We start from the raw sequence: 19,043 nt of genomic DNA on the forward strand, positions 1-19,043 counted from the left end.
CTGATATTTAAAGGAATCTAAGGGAGTTAGGCCCCTAACTGCCTTTGAATGTCAAAGGGAATGGGGCACCTAACCTTAGAATGCATCTTTGATAATCCCTGCTTTGACGCTTGATGGCCTATCTTACCACACCCCCTTCAGGCCTTTCTTGGAGGAGAGAGGACCACTGTTTATTCTGAGAGGGTATGTCTGCACTTGCCCCCTAGATCAGACTAGGGAGGCAAATGAAGCATACCGAAGTTGCTAATGAAGTGCAGGATTTAAATATCCCATGCTTGATTAGCATATTCGTGGCCAGTCGCCATTTTAAAATGACGGTTGCCCAGTTTAACTTGCAGTAGTCTGATCCAAAACCCTTCCTTCGAATTAACTGTTACTCCTCGTGCCTCTGGGTTACTCCTCCAGCCTCTTTCGAAAGAAAAGCAGAAAAAGATATGGAAGTATCTTTTTCTGACTTTTCTTCGTAGTCTAGACGTAGCCTCAGTGAGCTTTTATTCCTTAACTATTGTTAAATATTGTTATTTCTACAGCACATTTCTATTTGGAGTGACTGAGGCCGGGTGACAAAAATGTAGGCTGAGATTTGCAAAGGCGCCTAGTGCTTTTGCGTGTTCATTTCCTGTTCGTTGTCATTCATTTGTTTCTTTTTATTTGAGTGGGTGAGGGACATGAAGTCTTCTGAGCTTTGAAAATGTTGACTATACATTTTGTGTTTCAGTTTTACAGACCGATATCGATATCAGCATTGACAAAGACAGAAATATTTTAACGTTGCCTTTACTCTACAGAAATATTGGAACAGGCAAGAAGTCTCATATGGCAAGACACTGAGACTCCCAAGTACCCAAAGATTTTCAATTTTTTCATCTAGCTACCAATCTGCCCACCCAGTCACAGTTCTCCACTCACAATGGTGTCAACATTTCTCCTGTATTTCAAAGGTGTCTTGGGGAAAAAGGACCCTCATCAGTGCAGAATAAGTACCAAGGGATTCCATGGTGAATAGACTCAGAATCACTCACAAGATTTTTCAACTCCTTGCCAAATTTGGCCAGGAGCATTCGTATACAGATGACGGATGCAGAGTAGTTTACTGAAACATATGTCTGTGGGGAAAAAAGACCACTTTTCATGAAGAATGTTTCTCATCATATCAAGCTTTTATAAAGAATTCTGTATTAAATATATGAAATGAATGCTGCAAAAATGACAGAGTGAAAGAGAAAGAAAGAAAGAAAGAAAGAAAGAAAGAAAGAAAGAAAGAAAGAAAGAAAGAAAGAAAGGGTACGTCTAGACTACAGAAGTATCCCGGAAAAGCTCTCTCACGTCTAAGGAACGCATCTGCATTTCTGAAAAAAAAATTGGAAAAGCAGAGATATTTTGTCGGCATCCTTGTAAACCACGTTTTACAAGAAAGAAGGGATGTTCCAAGAAAGCATTTTTTCCCAACTTTTGGCCCCATGTAGATGGGCCAAATGTCGGAAAAGCCTCTTTTGGAAGAAAAATGGAAAAAGATATGCAAATTGAAAAGCGTAATTTGCGTATCTTTTTCCGACTTTTCTTTGTAGTATAGACACAGTGAATGAAAGGAAGGAAGGAAGAACACTAAGGGGTAATTTTCCTCATAGATTCAAATGGATCTAAGAAACTACACGTGTTGTTCTGTGTTTCACTATGTGGTGAAATGTGGCTTTTCAGATTCTAGGCGTGTTTCTGACAGCAACCTGTTTATGAAGAGTTTTTCTCAAGGACTCTTTGACATCCTTGTTTCTCAGGCAGTAGATGAAAGGGTTGATCATCTGAGTCAGGACTGTGCAGAAGACTGAGATTATTTTTTTGGGTACCTCAGCAGGGTTGACGATTGGAACCAAATACACAACGATCACAATCACATAGTAAAGCATCACCACGATGAGGTGGGAGGAGCAGGTGGAAAAGGCCTTTTGCCTCCCGGTGGTGGACGGGATTCCTAGGATGGAGCTGATGATACAAACATAGGATGCCAGAGTGAGGAGAAAGGGCACCAGTGTCCATAGGGCAGCAACAATAAATGCCAGCAGTTGCAGAATCTGGGTGTCATCACAAGACAGCTTGAGCATGGGGGTGAAATCACAGAAGAAATGGTCAATTTCATTGGAATTGCAGAATGTTAATTTCCACAAGAAAATATTAACAACGGCAGAGCCCAGAAAGCTACTTATCCAGCACCCGGCCACTATCTGGCAACATACCCGGCCATTCATCAGAGCCGTGTAGCGGAGGGGATGGCAGATGGCTAGGTACCGATCGTATGACATCGCTGTGAGGAGCAGATTTTCTGCTGATGACGTGACGGAAAAGACATATAACTGGATGATGCAGCCCTTGACAGGAACGGCTCTGTCCCCGGTGAGAAGACTGGTCAAAAACCTGGGCAGGATGGTGGAGGTGAAGCCGGTCTCTAAGCAGGCCAGGTTTCCCAGGAAGAAGTACATGGGGCTGTGAAGGTGCCGATCAGTTACCACTAGCAGCACGATGAGGAGGTTCCCGGCTAAAGTCACAAGATAGATCATTAGAAACACAAAGAAGAGGAGGGGCTGCAGTTCAGGGTCATTCCCAAACCCTAAAAGGACGAATTCCACGATGGGCGTTTGATTTCGTCCTTCTCCTTTCTCCATACCACGTATCTAGAAAAAGAGAATATTGATGGAACAATCAGTCAGGTTGTGTTCTGAGCTGCACTTTCAGAAATTTGGGGTACGCGACCTCCTGCCATGGCACCTCTCAACTAGAAAAAGTGGTCAATAAACAGAGGAAGACTCATATAATTGGGGGTGTTCAGTTTCCACTACATGAGAACCAGGAGCGTGGAACCCCATTGAATCACAAAAAAGTCCCATCTGACTCCCTTAAGCTCTCTTGAGATTTAAATGAAAGCTTTTGGGGATGTGGAAAGAGCTCTCTCTTATGAGTGGCGTAGCAACTGATGTAGAAGCCTGCAGCTGGAAAGTCAAATTCCCTGCTTGGGTGGGCCAGCATGAACTAACTTTGATCATAAAAAACAACAAATAGTCTGGTAGTTTGTTGTTTTTTAAGTTTATCCTGTACAGACTAACTTGGCTACCCCCTGTAACTTTGATGACGTTATCGGGATAAAACTAGGAGTGAGAACAGGGCAGCACAGATAGCTGCTTGGAATAGCCACCTGTGTGGCTAGGATCTCAGAGGGGATTGGGGCTGGACAGTTAGTCTGTGTGGCGGAGGCTACACTGCTATTTTGAGCACAACAGCTCATCGAATCCTACAACACTAGAACTAGAAGGGGCCTCGAGAGGTCATTGAGTCTCCTCCTCTGCCCTCATGGCAGGACCAAGCACTGTGTAGATCATAGAATCCTAGGGCTGGAAGAAATCTCAGGAGGTCATCAAGTCCAGCCCCTGCCCAAAGGAGGATCAATCTTAACAGGTGTGTCTGTCCAACCTGCTCTTAAATATCTCCAGTGATGGGGATTCCACAACCTCCCTGGGCAACTTATTCCAGTTTTTAACCACCCGGACAGGTAGGAAGTTTTTCCTAATGTCCAACCTCAACCTCCCTTGCTGCAGTTTAAGCCCATTGCTTCTTGTCCTGTCCTCAGAGGCCAAGGAGAACAATTCCAGCCCCCCGTGTGACACCCTTTTAGATACTTGAAAAGTGCTATCATGTCCCCTCTCAGTCTCTTCCTTTCCAAACTAAACAAGCCCAGTTCTTTCAGTCTTCCATCATAGCTCAAGTTGTCTAGATCTTTCATCATTCTTGTTGCTCTTCTCTGGACCTTCTCCAATGAAAGTCAATGAAAATTGTGATTGTGGCTCTCCCAGAGCAGGGAATCATAGTTTTCAGATGCAGTACAGACATTCCCCATAAGAAACAAACCGAAACATCCAAGAGGCTTGGTTTGCACCATGATCTACCCAGCTGCCCTCTATCACAACAGATGCAATGAAAAGTGCGCACCATTTGATAGATGATGCTGAGAAACAGATTTGCACCCACACACATGCCCCTGTAAACACACACCCAGCTTCTCACATGCTGGTAAATGTCATCAGCTTCATGTGGAATTACATACGTGCAACTGAGATCTGACGCCAAGCCCATATAGAGAAGTGTAAGTGAAATAAAAATGAAACATCATCAAGAAAGAAATGAGAGTCATTTTTATCCAGAAGGAGAATATGCCTGGAATAGTTATTCTGGAATAGCTTATTTTGAAATTGTACGTCTACACTGCAGGGAAGCCTCAAAATGAGTCCGAAACCATTTCCCATAATATAGACTGAGCTCTTAATCGAGATAGCATAAGAGGAATAACTTAGGGTATGTCTAGACTACACCTCTGTCGACAGAGAGATGTAGACTAGGCACGTTGAAATTGCTAATGAAGCAGGGATTTAAATATCCGGCACTTCATTAGCATAAACATGGCCACTGCTTTTTTTCGACACGGAGCTTTTTTGAATAAACAGCAGTCTAGACGTGGATCCGTCAACTATAAAGCCTTTTTCGACAGATCCTGTAAACCTCATTTTTTGAGGAATATAGGTTCTGTCAAAAAAAAAGCTTTAGTGTCAACAGATCCACGTCTAGAATGCCATTTTTTTTGGAAAAAGCTCCGTGTCAAAAAAAAGTGGCGGCCATGTTTATGCTAATGAGGTGTGGGATATTTAAATCCTTGCTTCATTAGCAATTTCGACATGCTTGATTTGCATCCCTGTTGACAGAGGGATGCAGTCTAGACGTAGCCTTAGAATGGCCCTGATGAGGGGCTATTTTGAAAGAGCAACAGTGGCGTCTACACCCGCCTTATTTCAAAATAGCTATTTCAGAATTGGCATTATTCTTCGTAGAATGAGGTTTACAGAAGTCAGAATTTGCCATCTGTTATTTCAAAGTTGTTTCAAAATAACGGAATTGCTGTGTACATGTTCACATAGTTATTTCGGAATAACAGCCGTTATTCTGAAACAACTTTGCTATGTAGGCACACCCTTAGGGTATGTCTACACTACAACGTTAATTCGAACTAACTTAGTTCGAATTAGTTAATTCGAACTAAGCTAATTCGAACTAATGGATCTAGCCTAAAAAACCAGTTTGAATTAATGTGGACATGCTAGTTCGAATTAGCAAAACGCTAAGTGGACCCTGAACCGGGTTTAAGGATGGCCGGAAGCAGTGCCGGCAGGGCATCAGAGGAGGACTTAGAGCGTGGAGCTGCTGTCTCAGGCTAGCCAAGGGCTGTGCTTAATGGGTCCCAACCCCCACTCCGGACAGACAGTTCTCAGGGGTGCCCTGCTTGCAAAGCAGTCCTGGCTTGGAGTGCCTGGAGTGCCCACACTGGGCACATCACACCACTCGGCCATCAGCCCGGCTGCACTTGCCGCAGGCTGCCATCTGGGGAGAGGGGGCAATCGGGGGGCTGCAGGAGAGGTTCCACCCCAAAAGCCTGCAGAGCCACCCCAGTCCTCACCATCGGGGGCGTGTACCCCATTCCTCCCTCACCTCCTTCCACTTACCCTTCCCTAGCCCCTTTTCTTGATGTACAAAATAAAGGACAATTGTGTTCAAAAATGGAATCTGTCTTTATTGAACAAAACTGGGGGAGACTGGGAAAAGGAGGTGGGTGAGGTGGAAGAGAGAGACTGGGAGAGGGGAGGGCAACTAACATGATCAGGGGTTGGGAACAGGTCCCATATGAAGAGAGGCTAAAGAGACTGGGACTTCTCAGCTTAGAAAAGAGGAGACGGAGGAGGGACAGGATAGAGGTCTCTAAAAGCAGGAGTTGGGTGGAGACGGTGCATACAGAAAAGTTCTTCATTAGTTCCCATAAAGAAGGACTAGAGGACACCAAAGGAAAGGAATGGGTAACAGGCTTCAAACTAGTAACAGAAAGTTGTTCTTCACAAAGCAAATAGTCAACCTGTGGAACTCCTAGCTGCAGGAGGCTGTGAAGGCTAGAACTAGAACAGAGTTTAAAGGGAAGTGAGATCAAGTCATGGAGGCTGGGTCCATGGAATGGTATTAGCCAGGGGGTAGGAGTGGTGTCCCTGCCCAAGGTTTGTGGAAGGCTGGAGAGGGATGGCACGAGACAAATGGCTTGGTCACTGTCTTCGGTCCATCCCCTCCAGGGTCCCTAGTGTTGGCCGCTGTCGGCAGACAGGCTACTGGGCTAGATGGACCTTTGGTCTGACCCAGTACAGCCATTGTAAGCTCAGGGCTCAGGGTCAGGGGTCTTAGTGGACCACCTTGATTTTCATGCACTCCTGCTCCTGTGTGGCCAGGCTGGCAGCTCTCCTGCCCTAGACGGCCACTTTCCTGTGCCTAGTGCGGAGATCGTGGACGAGGTCCACGATGTCCGCACTAGCCGAGGCGGGTGCCTGCCTCTTGCGGTCCCGGGCAAGCTCCCGGGAGCCGCCAGCCTGGTCCCGCGAAGAGGGGGAGGGCTGGGGGGCATCGGGTGGGTGGCTCGATCTGTGCCAGGTGCAGGGTCTGCTGGCTGGGTGCTGGCAGGCTTACACCTGGCACGGGCACCGTAGCCAGCCCGTGCCCCTTTAAGGGGTCCGGGGCCGGGAGGGGGGCAGACGAGTTTCCCTGGTGTTGGCCAGAGTGGCCACCAGGGAAACCTGGGGAGGGCTAGCCTCCCACTAGTTCGAATTAAGGGGCTACACAGCCCTTAATTTGAACTAGTAAATTCGAACTAGGCTTAATCCTCGTGGAATGAGGATTACCTAGTTCGAACTAAGCGCTCCGTTAGTTCGAATTAAATTTGAACTAACGGAGCGCTAGTGTAGCGCCTATGAAAGTTAGTTCGAACTAACGTCCGTTAGTTCGAACTAACTTAGTAGTATAGACATACCCTTAGAGACAGAGATATAGAAATTTGTTTCTCTAAATTTTATGAGCCATAAAATACAGACATGTTTAAAGAGAAGTAGTTCAGATTAAACCTCCAAAATCTTGGGTCTCTCTGGTCCAGCAACAGCCGTGCTCTTAAAGCAAAGATATTAGAGCCCCTAAATCTGCTTTCCCCCTACACAATTTGTGACATATCCTACCATCATCTCTTCATCCCCTGATGTATGACGCACTCACGCACCGTATGCCTAGGCTGCGAGTGGCGTCGGTGCATTGACTCTGGTGTAACGTAAGAGTATGGCTAGACTGAAGGGGACTTTCGGGATACCAGAAGTATCCCGAAAAATCTCTGCCATGTCGAGAGAACGCATTTGCTCTTCTGGGTTTTTTTGCTTATCTTTTTTCAATATATCCTCGCAGTCTAACTGTACCCTAACATATGACAGAAAACTGGAAATCAAGAAAACATGCACACAGAGCCCAGAGAGAACTTTCTTGTTTCAACTTGTTATGAGCCTCAAACTTCCCATGGCAAACAATAGAATACAAACACCACAGCCAATACACAAGAGTCGTTGAGGGAGAGTAAGTCCACAAGTGGCGATTAGGCAGGGTGGGCAGCGATGGTGTCCATAGTCTGTGTTTGTCAGAAGTTGGGAATTTTAATAGGGAAGGTGTATTTTGACTTCAGGAAATGGGAAATTAACTTTCCACCTGTGTTGTTCAATCAAAGAGAGATATATATCCTTTGGCCTGGTCTACACTAAAGGGGAAAGTCAACTTAAGAAACTGAGGTAAGATTAGAATCTTTGCAGTACATTTTCCAGTCTCCTCTACAACTGTTAGGGTATGTCTACACAGCAAAGTTATTTTGAAATAGAAGTTGTCTTGTGTAGACGCTAGGAAAGTTATTTCAAAATTAATTCAAAGTAGCGGAGGGCTTATTTTGAAATTGTAAACCTCATTCCATGAGGAATAGCACCAATTTCAAAACTGCGATTTCGAAATAAGTGCTGCGTAGATGCTTATTTCGAAATAGGGGGCCTCCAGCCCTTCCCAGGGTGCCCTGCTGGCCGCCCTGGCCACTAGGTAACTTCTGACCTGATGCCCTGCCGGAACCAGTTCCGGCTGGCCTCAAATGCGATTCAACGTCCAATCAGTGTGATTGAGCTATTTCAAAATAGCAAAAAGCTATTCCGCAATGCATTTTGTGTGTAGATGCCTTATTTCAAAAGAAGGTATTTTGAAATAACTATTTCAAAATTAGATATTTTGAAATAACGCCATGGTGTAAACATACTCTAAGTCTTCAATTATCTCAGTCAATGGAGCTTTGAGTTCCTACCTGGAAGCCTGGATCCTGGTGAATTTGCTTTTCTTCCCATTCACAGAAAAGAATGTCTCTTTTGGTTGGTTATTTCTCCTTCCGCTGAGATGAGGCAAACTCCCTTGATGTTTCTGATGTGGGAATTGAAAATTATCACATGCATGAAAGTTACTATGGGTTTTGAGAAAGGGAAAGAACAACTGTATACGGACAGTCTTGCTGCAAACCTCAAGGGAGAAAATTATGGAAAACAAGTGGTTAAAAAAGGGAAGAGTATGGAGAATGCAGAACCGTTGACCCAAAAGGAAAAGCAAAATAATAATAAAAAGGGAATGTCTCGTTTCAGAGAAAAATAATGGAGACAGATTTTCTGATCTCGGTGCGAATCTCTGGTCCTCTGATGTATTATATAGGTATCTGGGAGAATAATAGCAAAATGGAACCAATGTCAATTCTGTTTTATAGTAAGAAGAAAATTACTTGAGCCCCAGTTCAAAATTACTTGACCTGGCTAAAGCTCCCAGGTCAATGTGATCTCTGGACCTGCAACTCCAAACACTGGCCAGGAAGATTTCTAAACTTCCACGTGAACAAAGTATCGATCCCCTTTTTGACATTACAAGAACTTCAGGGAACTCAGTTCCCAACGGCTTTGGAATGTCCAATGCATCTGATCCCCTAATCTTCCAGCATCATCCTGCTTGCTGTGCACAGTGTGTGTTGTGTGGGGAGGGGAGACACAGGGGGTGCTGATGTTAAGGCATTCCCCTCACCTCTCTCCCTTCTGTCCATGTATGGCATCTCTGCAGAGCAGGGTGGGGAACCACACACACACACACACACACACACACACACACACTGTCTGGAACATAAACACACACTCCATCACTGACTGACACACATCGATGCTGGGGGATCGATACTGATCAGCTGTTTGTCGGCTCAGCATGCTAGTCTGGATGCTCTCGTGCCGACCTGAAAGCCCTTTATCGACCTCTCTGTTATGCCTCGTAGGATGAAGTTTACCGGGGAGGTCGATAAAGGGCTTTTATGTTGGCGCGGGAGCGTCCAGACTAGCACGCTGAGCTGACAAACAGCTGATCAGCTGTTTGTCGGCTCAGCACGGCAGCCATTTAAATTTAAATGAAGCCGCGATTATTTAAATCACGGCTTCATTTCCCTTTGCCAAACAAACAAATCTACATGGCTCCGTTGACGAGAAGAGTGAGGGGGGATTTGAGAGCAGCCTTCAACTTCCTGAAGGGGGGTTCTAAAGGCTCTCAGCCCAGCTGCTGCATGAACCAACAGTGATGCGGAGCTTCCCCAGCCGAGGTCCCCAGGACTGTATGAACTTGCAGTAGGATTCTGTTACCTGGTTCATCCTCCTCTCAATGTGGACAGGAACATGCACACTACTGTTAATCAAGTTGTGATTTTCCCATGCACACTTTACTTCAAGCCACTTCATAGAATCATACAGATCATAGAGCTGGAAGAGACCTCAGGAGTCATCAAATCCAGCTCCCTGCCCAAAGCAGAACCAACCCCAACTCTATCAACCCAGCCAGGACTTTGTCAAGCCAAGACTTAAAAACCTCTAGGGCTGGAGATTCCACCCCCTCCCTAGGGAACCCATCCCAGGGCTTCCCCACCCGCTTAGGGAAATAGTTTTTCCTAATATACAACTTAGACCTCCCCCACTGTAACTTGAGCCCATTGCTCCTTGTTCTGCCATCTGTCACTACTGAGAACAGCCTCTCTCCATCCTCTTTGGAACCCCCCTTCAGGAAGTTGAAGGCTGCTCTCAAATCCCCCCTCACTCTTCTCTTCTGCAGACTAAATAAGCCCAAATCCCTCAGCTGCTTCTCATATGTCATGTGCTGCAGCCCCCCGAACCATTTTGGTTGCCTCCGCTGGGCCATCTCCAATGTGTCCACATTCTTTCTGTAATGGGGGACCCAGAACTGGAAACAAACAAGTTTCTTAACCACGTTTTTTTCAGCGATTGGAAGGGACAGCAAACAGATCAGAGCAGATTACTAAGAAATGCACAAAACCACAAACTGAGCATAACACACTGATTAGACTGACAATACACAGGCCGTTTCTTACCCTGAGTGATGACACCAGCAAAGCGGTAGATTCTCAAGGTGCAAGCTATAGTTTTTTTTGGTCGGGTTTCCATGCACAAGCTAGAAATCGCTGTCGCCTGGATCCGGCACTTCCCCCAGCTCAGTCTTTGTTTTATCAGGTCTTTCCAGGGGTCCTCGTGTGTGTGGAGTGAAGAAGAATCAATGAGATTACTCCCTGCCTTGTATAGCTGTAGCATGTATATAAGGAAAAATACAGACATCCCCAGATGGAGACGAGAGACACGGGACCTGTTCACCTACCCATGGAGAGTCCCACTAACCATTAATTACAGGCTCTCTGGTCTGTACTTAGAAAGGTTCACCAAGTGGGGGATGATTTTCTCTGAAGGCCTATTTTCCCCCTAATGGCTCATTACACTGAATAGATTCTTCCCAGACAACTGTCGAGACTTGCAAGTACCACACCTGGTGGGAATTCCTCGGGTGGAATTACACTGGACACACAAATACCTAGTTAATATTCACACCTTCAGACACAAAAAATGATGCCCATATTTTTCTTCTCAAAATCATTTGGTTTCATTACCTTTCACATGGAGGATCTTGTATCAGCTGCAGACTAACTCTAAACCTTCCTTTAGACGTTCTGAGATCGGATTTTAGTTTTTCCACTATATTATCCAGCCACTGCTACCACTGACAGTGTCCAGTTATCTCAGTCAGCTGTGCTTTGCACTCCTACCTGGATGTCTGGATCCAACAAAGTGTATTTTGCTTTTATTCTCTATGGGTATGTCTACACTACCCCGCTAGTTCGAACTAGCGGGGTAATGTATGCATACCGCACTTGCTAATGAAGCCCGGGATTTGAATTTCCCGGGCTTCATTAGCATAAGCGGGGAGCCGCCATTTTTAAATCCCCGCTGCTTCGAACCCCGTGTAGCGCGGCTACACGGGGCTCGAACTAGGTAGTTCGGACTAGGGTCCTATTCCGAACTACCGTTACTCCTCGTGAAACGAGGTGTACCGGTAGTTCGGAATAGGCACCCTAGTCCGAACTACCTAGTTCGAGCCCCGTGTAGCCGCGCTACACGGGGTTCGAAGCAGCGGGGATTTAAAAATGGCGGCTCCCCGCTTATGCTAATGAAGCCCGGGAAATTCAAATCCCGGGCTTCATTAGCAAGTGCGGTATGCATACATTACCCTCCTAGTTCGAACTAGGAGGGTAGTGTAGACATACCCTATCATAGAAATCAGTGACCCTGTGGTTGGAAATGTCTTCTTCCTACAGGATGATGTAACCTCCCTTGATGTTTCTGCTGGTGGGAATTTGAAATTATTGACTAGAGGGAACGTTATTATTTGTTTTTAGAAGGTGAAAACAACGATATAAGCACCAACTCATTGCTAATGGCGAAGGGGAATTTATGGAAAACTACTGATTCTCAGGAGAAAGTAATGGAGACAGGAGAATAACTGACTGAAAAGGCAAAGAAAGAGATCAAAGGGAATGTTACAATAGAAAACTTGAACCAATGTCAATTCTATTTTGTAGGCCGAAGAAAATGAAAATTCTTTGTTAAAGCACTTATCACACTTTGAATCGTGTACTGTAATACCTTGCCTATTATTAACATGAGGAAGATTCAAATTCCTTTGTAGTTTGAGGAAAGAATCATTGGCTTCAAGGAGAGTGCGCCCCAAGGGTCGGTTCTAGGGCTAGTTTTGTTCAACATCTTTATTAATGACCTGGATGAGGGGATGGATTGCACCCTCAGCAAGTTTGCCAGTGACATGAAGCTAGGGGGAGAGGTAGATACATTGGAGGGCAGGGATAGGGTCCAGAGTGACCTAGACAAATTGGAGGGTTGGGCCAAAAGAAATCAGATGAGATTCAACAAGGACAAGTGCAGAGTCCTACACATGGGGTGGAAGAATCCCAAGCATTGGTACAGGCTGGGGACCGACTGGCTAAGCAGCAGTTCAGCAGAAAAGGACCTGGGGATACAGTGGATGAGAAGCTGGAGATGAGTCAAGAGTGGATCCTTGTAGCCAAGAAGGCTAATAGCATGTTAGGGTGCATTAGGAGGAGCATTGCCAGCAGATCCAGAGAAGTGATTATTCCCATTTATTCAGCTCTGGTGAGGCCACTTCTGGAGTATTGCATCCAGTTCAGGGGTCCCCATTATAGAAAGGTTGTGGATGCATTGGAGAGGGTCCAGAGGAGGGCAACCAAAATTATTTGGGGCTGGAGCACATGACCGAGGGTATGTCTACACAGCAAATTTATTTTGAACTAACAGCTGTTATTTCAAAATGACTTTACTAGCATCTACACAGCCAAACTGCTATTTCAAAATTAATCTGAAGTAGTGAAGCACTTATTTTGAATTTTGGTGAACCTCATTCTCCGAGGAATAATGCCAAATTCGAAATAAGTGCTGTGTAGACACTAATATTGAAATAGGGGGCCTCCAGCCTTCCCAGGGTGCCCTGGTGGCCACTCCAGCCTCAACCAAGAACATTCCTCTCCCACCCCACTCACCAGAGCCCTTAAAGGGGTAGACTCTGGCCACAGTGCCTGTGTCAGCTCCAAACCTGTCAGCCCAGAGCCAGCAGTCACTGCCCCTGACCCAGTGGCCCCACAACAGGAGCCAGTAAGCCACTGCCAGCCAGCCCTCCACCGCTCCCCAGGAGCAGTCTGCCAGCTCCCAGGAGCCTGACAGGTCCCGGAGAAGATGGGTGACTTTCCGGTCCAGGGTGGAGATCATGGACCTTATTGAAGTTTCGGGGGGATGCCCCCAACATCCTTGATCTCCGCATTAGATGGAGGAACCTGGCCGTCTATGGCAGGGTAGCTGCCAGCCTGGACACCAAAGGCCACATGTGAACCCAGGAGCAGGTTAGCATGAAAGTCAAGTTGGTTCGGTGAGACCCCCAACCCTGAGCTCTGAGCTTCTCCTCCCCCTTCTTCCCCTTGCTTCCCCCTTCCAGCTCCCTCCTCCCAGGTTCCCCCCTCCCCTCTCCCACCCTCTCTTCTCTCCTCTCCCGCCTCCTTTCCCCAGTCTCCCCAGAGTTTCATCCCTCCCCCCAGTTTTGTTAAATAAAGAGAGTTTGTGTTCATGAAAATATGTGTATTTTGTTTGACATCAGGAAGGGGGGTTAGGGAGGGGGAAGTGGAAGAACGTGAGGGAGGAATGAGGCACAAGCCCCCAGTAGGGAAGACCAGGGACGCTTTTAGTGCTCCTCAGGGTAGATGCTCTCCCGCAGGGCCTCCTGGATACTGACAGCCCCCCGATGGACCATCCGGATGGCAGCCCGCAGAAAGTGAAGCCAGGCTCAAAGCAACACATCCAAGAGAAGCAACAGAGTGCCCAGGGGCGGCTCTGACTCCATGTTGCAGAGTGCTGTGGTGTCCCGAGTGAGGGCAACCAGCGCACGCAGAGACAAAATGCTTTTCTGTCCCTCATCGAGGTAGGCAAGCAAGCAGGGAAGCTGGCTGTCTGGGGGGGTCCCTTTGAGCACAGGCCTCAGAGTTCCTTCAGGAAGTTGAAGGCTGCTCTCCAATCCCCCCTCGCTCTTCTCTTCTTCAGACTAAACAAGCCCAAATCCCTCAGCCTCTCCTCATAGGTCATGTGCTCCAGCCCCCTCATCATTTTGGTCACCCTCTGCTGGACCCTCTCCAATGCATCCACATCCTTTCTGTAGTGGGGGGCCCAGAACTGGACACAATACTCCAGATGTGGCTTCACCAGAGCTGAATAAAGGGGAATAATCATTTCTCTGGATCTGCTGGCAATGCTCCTCCTAACGCACCCTAATATGCCATTAGCCTTCTTGGCTACAAGAGCACCCTGTTGACCCATCTCCAGCTTCTCATCCACTGTAATCCCCACGTCTTTTTCTACCAAACTGCTATTTAGCCTTCCTTGGAGGCCAGGGGGACTGAGAGACCAGTGCTGGCATGTCTCTGGCCCCGGGCATTCCTGGCAGCTGGGGGGAGAGCTGGGGCTGCCTATCCCCATCAAGGAGGGGCTGGTGAGGATGCAGCCCCATAGTCCATATAAAAAATCCAATAATGCCACATGAGGAGCTCTAGTTTTGTTGTGGTTTGGTTGCTTCATGGTGTGAAGGAAGATAAAGAAGATATTTTACTGGTGAGAATGGGAGGAGAAGGCTGGGTCTCTTGTAATGGGGATAGGAGTGCATTTGAGCAATAGCAGGCTGGCATGGGAAGCAGGATGGGGCACTAACGTTCAGGCTTCAGTGTCTTACTCTCTGCAACTTTCTGTCGGAGTTTGGAGACCCGTGACTCTGTCCTCCCCAAGTGAACGCCCTACCCCCTAGGCCAGGACAGAAGCTGCCCCACCACCTCACTTTCACTGGGGCTCCGGTTCCCCATTCAGTAGAAGCTGGGTGCCTAAATCTGTGGAGAATCCCAGCCCACTTGTTGACTTTTAAATTGCAGCAAGGGGAGGGTGGAGGTTGAGTTGGACCCTACGAAAAACCTCCAATGGTCAGGGTGGTGAAACACTGGAATAAATTGCCTCAGGAGGTTGTGGAACCCCCATTTCTGGAGATATTTCAGAGCAGGGTAGATAGATTCCTGTCGGGGATGATCTAGATGGTGCATGGTCCTACAGGGAGGGCAGAAGACCGGACTTGATGACCTCTCAAGGTCCCTCTAGCCCAGTGTTCCCTGCTCCTTGCGAGGTAAGACCACAGAATCCTTGAATTCCAGGGCTGGCAGAGCCCTCAGGAGTCAGCGAGTCCATCCCCCTGCCCAGGGCAGGAGCAAGTCCAACTCAATCATCCCAGCCAGGGCTTTAAGCCGGGACTTCAGAATCTCTAGGGATGGCGATTCCATCTCCTCCTTAGGGAACCCAGCCCACTGCTTCCCCACCCTCCTAGGGAAATAGTTTTTCCTAATATCCAACCTAGACCTCCCCCCCCCCCACAACTTGAGACTCTTGCTCCTTGTTCTGCCATCTGTCAATATTGAGAACAGCCTCTCTCCATCCTCTTTGGACCCTCTGCAGGTAGTTGAACGGTGCTCTCAAACCCATCCAGCCTTCTCTCTCCCTCACGTTCCCCATACTGCACCCATTTATAATGCACCCTGCAGCCACGGAGGATGTGGTGGGGCTATGGGACAGGACTGGGAGCTGCAGAAAACGTGAGCTCAGGCCCAGGATAGGAACAGACGAGGGGTGCAGACAGAGCCCCAGGGTGTATTTGAGGGGGGCATGGATGGGGTGGCAGAGATGTAGGTTGGGATTGATGCTTAGTAGCAGAGCAGTTCAGGGGAAGCCAGGAGTGGATAGGGGAAGGGGAACGGGCTGATGAGGATTGAAGGTCAAAGGTGGATTATTGGGGGCGCAGGGCCAATAGCCCATCTTATTCCATCTTCAGCAGCCCTTGGTGGGACCAGTCCTATTCAACATATTCAGAAATGATCTGGAGAAAGGGTTAAACTGGGGAGGGGGGTGTGACAAAACGTGAAGATGATACGATACGCCTCAAGATAGTGAAATCCCAGGCAGGGTCTGAAAAAGCTACCCGTGTAATGGGTCATGTGAGATATTCTTCGAAAGGGTATAACATTCTGAATATGATTCTATGCTTTGCATACATCTATCATTTTTGTTTCCGAAGTTAAAACTATTGTATTTGTGGCTAGTACAAATATGGTTACCCCTCTTTGGGTCATCTAGTCATTTACTGTCCGCCGGGGTCATGATGGAATGAAGTTTAAGAAGCCCTGCTCTGTATCTATCCCTTGAAATATGGGCTACTTATCTCAACAAGGTGATGCAACAGGTATTAGCTGAGACACCCATTTTGCAGACACCCATTTTGTATCCGCTTGAAAGTTTGAGTCCCCCACTCGCAGAAAGAATAGAAGTTATTATCTAATCCACCTTGTCTTTCTAATATCCGGGGTCCATCACAACCACATCAGCGTAGGACATATTGGCTGTGTCTAGACTGGCAATTTTTTCCACAAAATCAGATGTTTGAATTTCCACAAGAACACTGACGATCTCATGTAAGATCGTCAGTGCTCTTGCGGAAATACTGTGCTGCTCCCGTTCGGGCAAAAGCCCTCTTGCATAAATCATTTGCGCAAGAGGGCCAGTGGAAACAGCTCAGTGCTGTTTTGCGCAAAAAAGCCCCGCTGGCTAAAATGGCGATCGGGGCTTTTTTGCGCAAAACCACGTCTAGATTAGCCACGGATGCTTTTCCGAAAAAATTGCTTTTGCGGAAAAGCGTCCTGCCAATCTAGACGCGATTTTCCGAAAATGCTTTTAACAGAAAAGTTTTCCATTAAAAGCATTTCTGGAAAATCATGCCAGTGTAGACGTAGCCATTTTGACTCTTTCTAGATCAACATTTTCAGAATTCAGGTTCTAATTTACACATTTTTTCTGTTGTTCAGATTTCTGTTGTTTTGGTAAAAAGTTAAAACCTGCCCCACCCCTGTGCTCACACACACACACATACACACATACACACACCTGTTATATTCTGTTTTTCTGTATCAGGGCCCACTCAGACTCTCCTTCTTTCATAACCAAAACAGGGTCGATTGGTCCTTGTTTTATTCAGGTAATCTTTATGAAGGCCATACACTTCCTGCCCATATTTCGCAGGGCTTCCTTGACCTCTCTGTTTCTCAGACTGTAGATGAGCGGATTAGCCAGCGGAGTCAGAACCGTGTAGATGACCGAGAACACTTTGTTGAGGGCTTTCAGCGTGTTGGATTTCGGTAGCATGTAGACGATCATGATGGTCCCATAGAAAAGTGCTACAATGATGAGGTGGGAGGAGCAGGTGGAAAAGGTCTTCTGCCTCCCGGTGGAGGATGGGATTCTCAGGATGGTGTTGATGACACAAACGTAGGAAGTCACGGTTAATAGAAATGGGGAAACTGCATCGAGGAAGGAAAATACATAAAGCACCAGCGTGAGGAGGCTGGTGTCGCTACAGGAGAGCTTTAGCATCGGCGCGTAGTCGCAAAAGAAGTGGTCCATTTCATTGGAACCACAAAAAACCAACTGTGACATGAAAGACATCATTAGTGTACACGGGAGAAAGCCACTTATCCAACACCCGGCTGCTAGCTGGAGACACAGCCGGCCATTCATGCGGGTTCCATAGTGCAGCGGTTTGCATATGGCTAAATACCGATCGTAAGCCATGGCAGCCAGGAGGTAACACTCTGTGGTTGCAAGAAAACAAAAGAAAAAGAACTGGGTCATGCAGCCCACCACAGAGATGGTTCTGTTCCCTGTCAGGAGCCCGGCCAGCAGCCGGGGCAGGATGGCGGAGCTGTAGCAGCTCTCCAAAAAGGACAGGTTGCCCAGGAAGAAGTACATGGGGGTGTGAAGGTGTTGATCAGTCATAACTAACGCAATGATGAGGAGGTTCCCAGCCATGGTCACAATGTAGATCGCTAGGAGAACCAGGAAGAGAAGGATGGGCAATGCAGGGAGATCCCCAAACCCCAGCAGGATGAATTCGGTGACCGTTGTTTGGTTTCCTCCTTCCTCCATCTCCATGAGCTGTATCACGAGACAATGGAAAGAGTAATGAGCAGTGAAAGATTTGGCGGCACCATGACATTAGACAGATTTCCTGAACTGATTTTTTCGACAAAGAAAAGGCAGTAGGTGTCATCTGCCTGGATTTCATCTGACCATAAGAATTGACACATTGGGTCAGACCAATGGTGCATCCAGCCCAGTATCGTGTCTGCCGACAGTGGCCAATACCAGATGCCCCAGAGGGATGGATCACAACAGGGAATCCTCACACGATCCCTTCCCTGTCACCCACCTCCAGAGAAACAGAGGCTAGGGACACCATTCCTACCCATCCTGGCTAATAGCCATTGATGGACTGAACTGCCTTGAATCTAACTAGCTCTTTTTTGAACCCTATTAAAGTCCTGGCCTTCACCGCATCCTCTGGCAAGGAGTTCCACAGGTGGACTATGCGCTGAGGAAAGAAAAACTTCCTTTTGTTTGTTTGAAACCTGCTGCCTATTAATTTCATGTGGTGATCCCTAGTTCTTATATTGTGGGAATAAGTAAATAACTTCTCCTTATTCACTTTTTCCACATCAGTCATGATTTTATAAACCTTTATCATATCCCCCCTTAGGGATTCCGATTTAAAGCCCTAACTCTAATTAGCTGGTATTCCTCCTGCAATGAGGTTTACCAGCTAATTCGATTTAGGGGCTTTAAATTGGAATCCCATTTCACTGCCGCATGTAGATGCGGGCAGTTACTTTGGACTTCTCTTTAAACTCTGTTCTAGTTCTAGCCTTCACAGCCTCCTGCAGCAAGGAGTTCCACAGGTTGACTATTTGCTTTGTGAAGAACAACTTTCTGTTACTAGTTTGAAGCCTGCTACCCATTCCTTTCCTTTGGTGTCCTCTAGTCCTTCTATTATGGGAACTAATGAAGAACTTTTCTGTATGCACCCTCTCCACCCCACTCATGCTTTTAGAGACCTCTATCCTATCACCCCTCCGTCTCCTCTTTTCTAAGCTGAAAAGTCCCAGTCTCTTTAGCCTCTCTTCATATGGGACCTGTTCCAAACCCCTGATCATTGTAGTTGCCCTCCCCTCTTCCACCCTCTCTCTTCCCCTCTCCCGCCTTCTTTTCCCAGTCTCCCCGAGTTTTGTTCAATAAAGAGAGATTCTATTTTTGAACACAATTGTCCTTTATTTTGTACAT

The 19,043-nt window shown here is 47.0% G+C and overlaps 1 protein-coding gene across 1 annotated transcript; it reads right to left on the reverse strand.

The window, feature by feature from the left end:
- Nucleotides 1–1,694: 1,694 nt before the first annotated feature.
- Nucleotides 1,695–17,873, reverse strand: LOC102445121 (uncharacterized). The gene is made up of 3 exons (XM_089774408.1): nt 16,918–17,873; nt 16,801–16,843; nt 1,695–2,666 (listed from the first exon to the last, which is right to left on the reverse strand). Exons 1-3 carry the CDS (start codon nt 17,856–17,858, stop codon nt 1,695–1,697), a joined length of 1,956 nt encoding a protein of 651 aa, XP_089630534.1. The 5' UTR covers nt 17,859–17,873.
- Between the last annotated feature and the right edge of the window lie 1,170 nt (nt 17,874–19,043).

The sequence above is a fragment of the Pelodiscus sinensis genome, chromosome 30 (genome assembly GCF_052426305.1).
Source record: "Pelodiscus sinensis isolate ZL-2025 chromosome 30, ASM5242630v1, whole genome shotgun sequence".
Taxonomy (NCBI): domain Eukaryota; kingdom Metazoa; phylum Chordata; order Testudines; family Trionychidae; genus Pelodiscus; species Pelodiscus sinensis.

Coding starts and splice junctions, on each gene's coding strand:
- LOC102445121 (XM_089774408.1), bottom strand. CDS start 17,858: ATGGAGATGGAGGAAGGAGGAAACCAAACAACGGTCACCGAATTCATC. Junction 16,844..16,917: donor GGCAGGAAGTGTATGGCCTT/CATAAAGATTAC, acceptor AGTCTGAGTGGG/CCCTGATACAGAAAAACAGA. Junction 2,667..16,800: donor TAACAGGTGTGTGTATGTGT/GTATGTGTGTGT, acceptor CTCTTTTTCTAG/ATACGTGGTATGGAGAAAGG.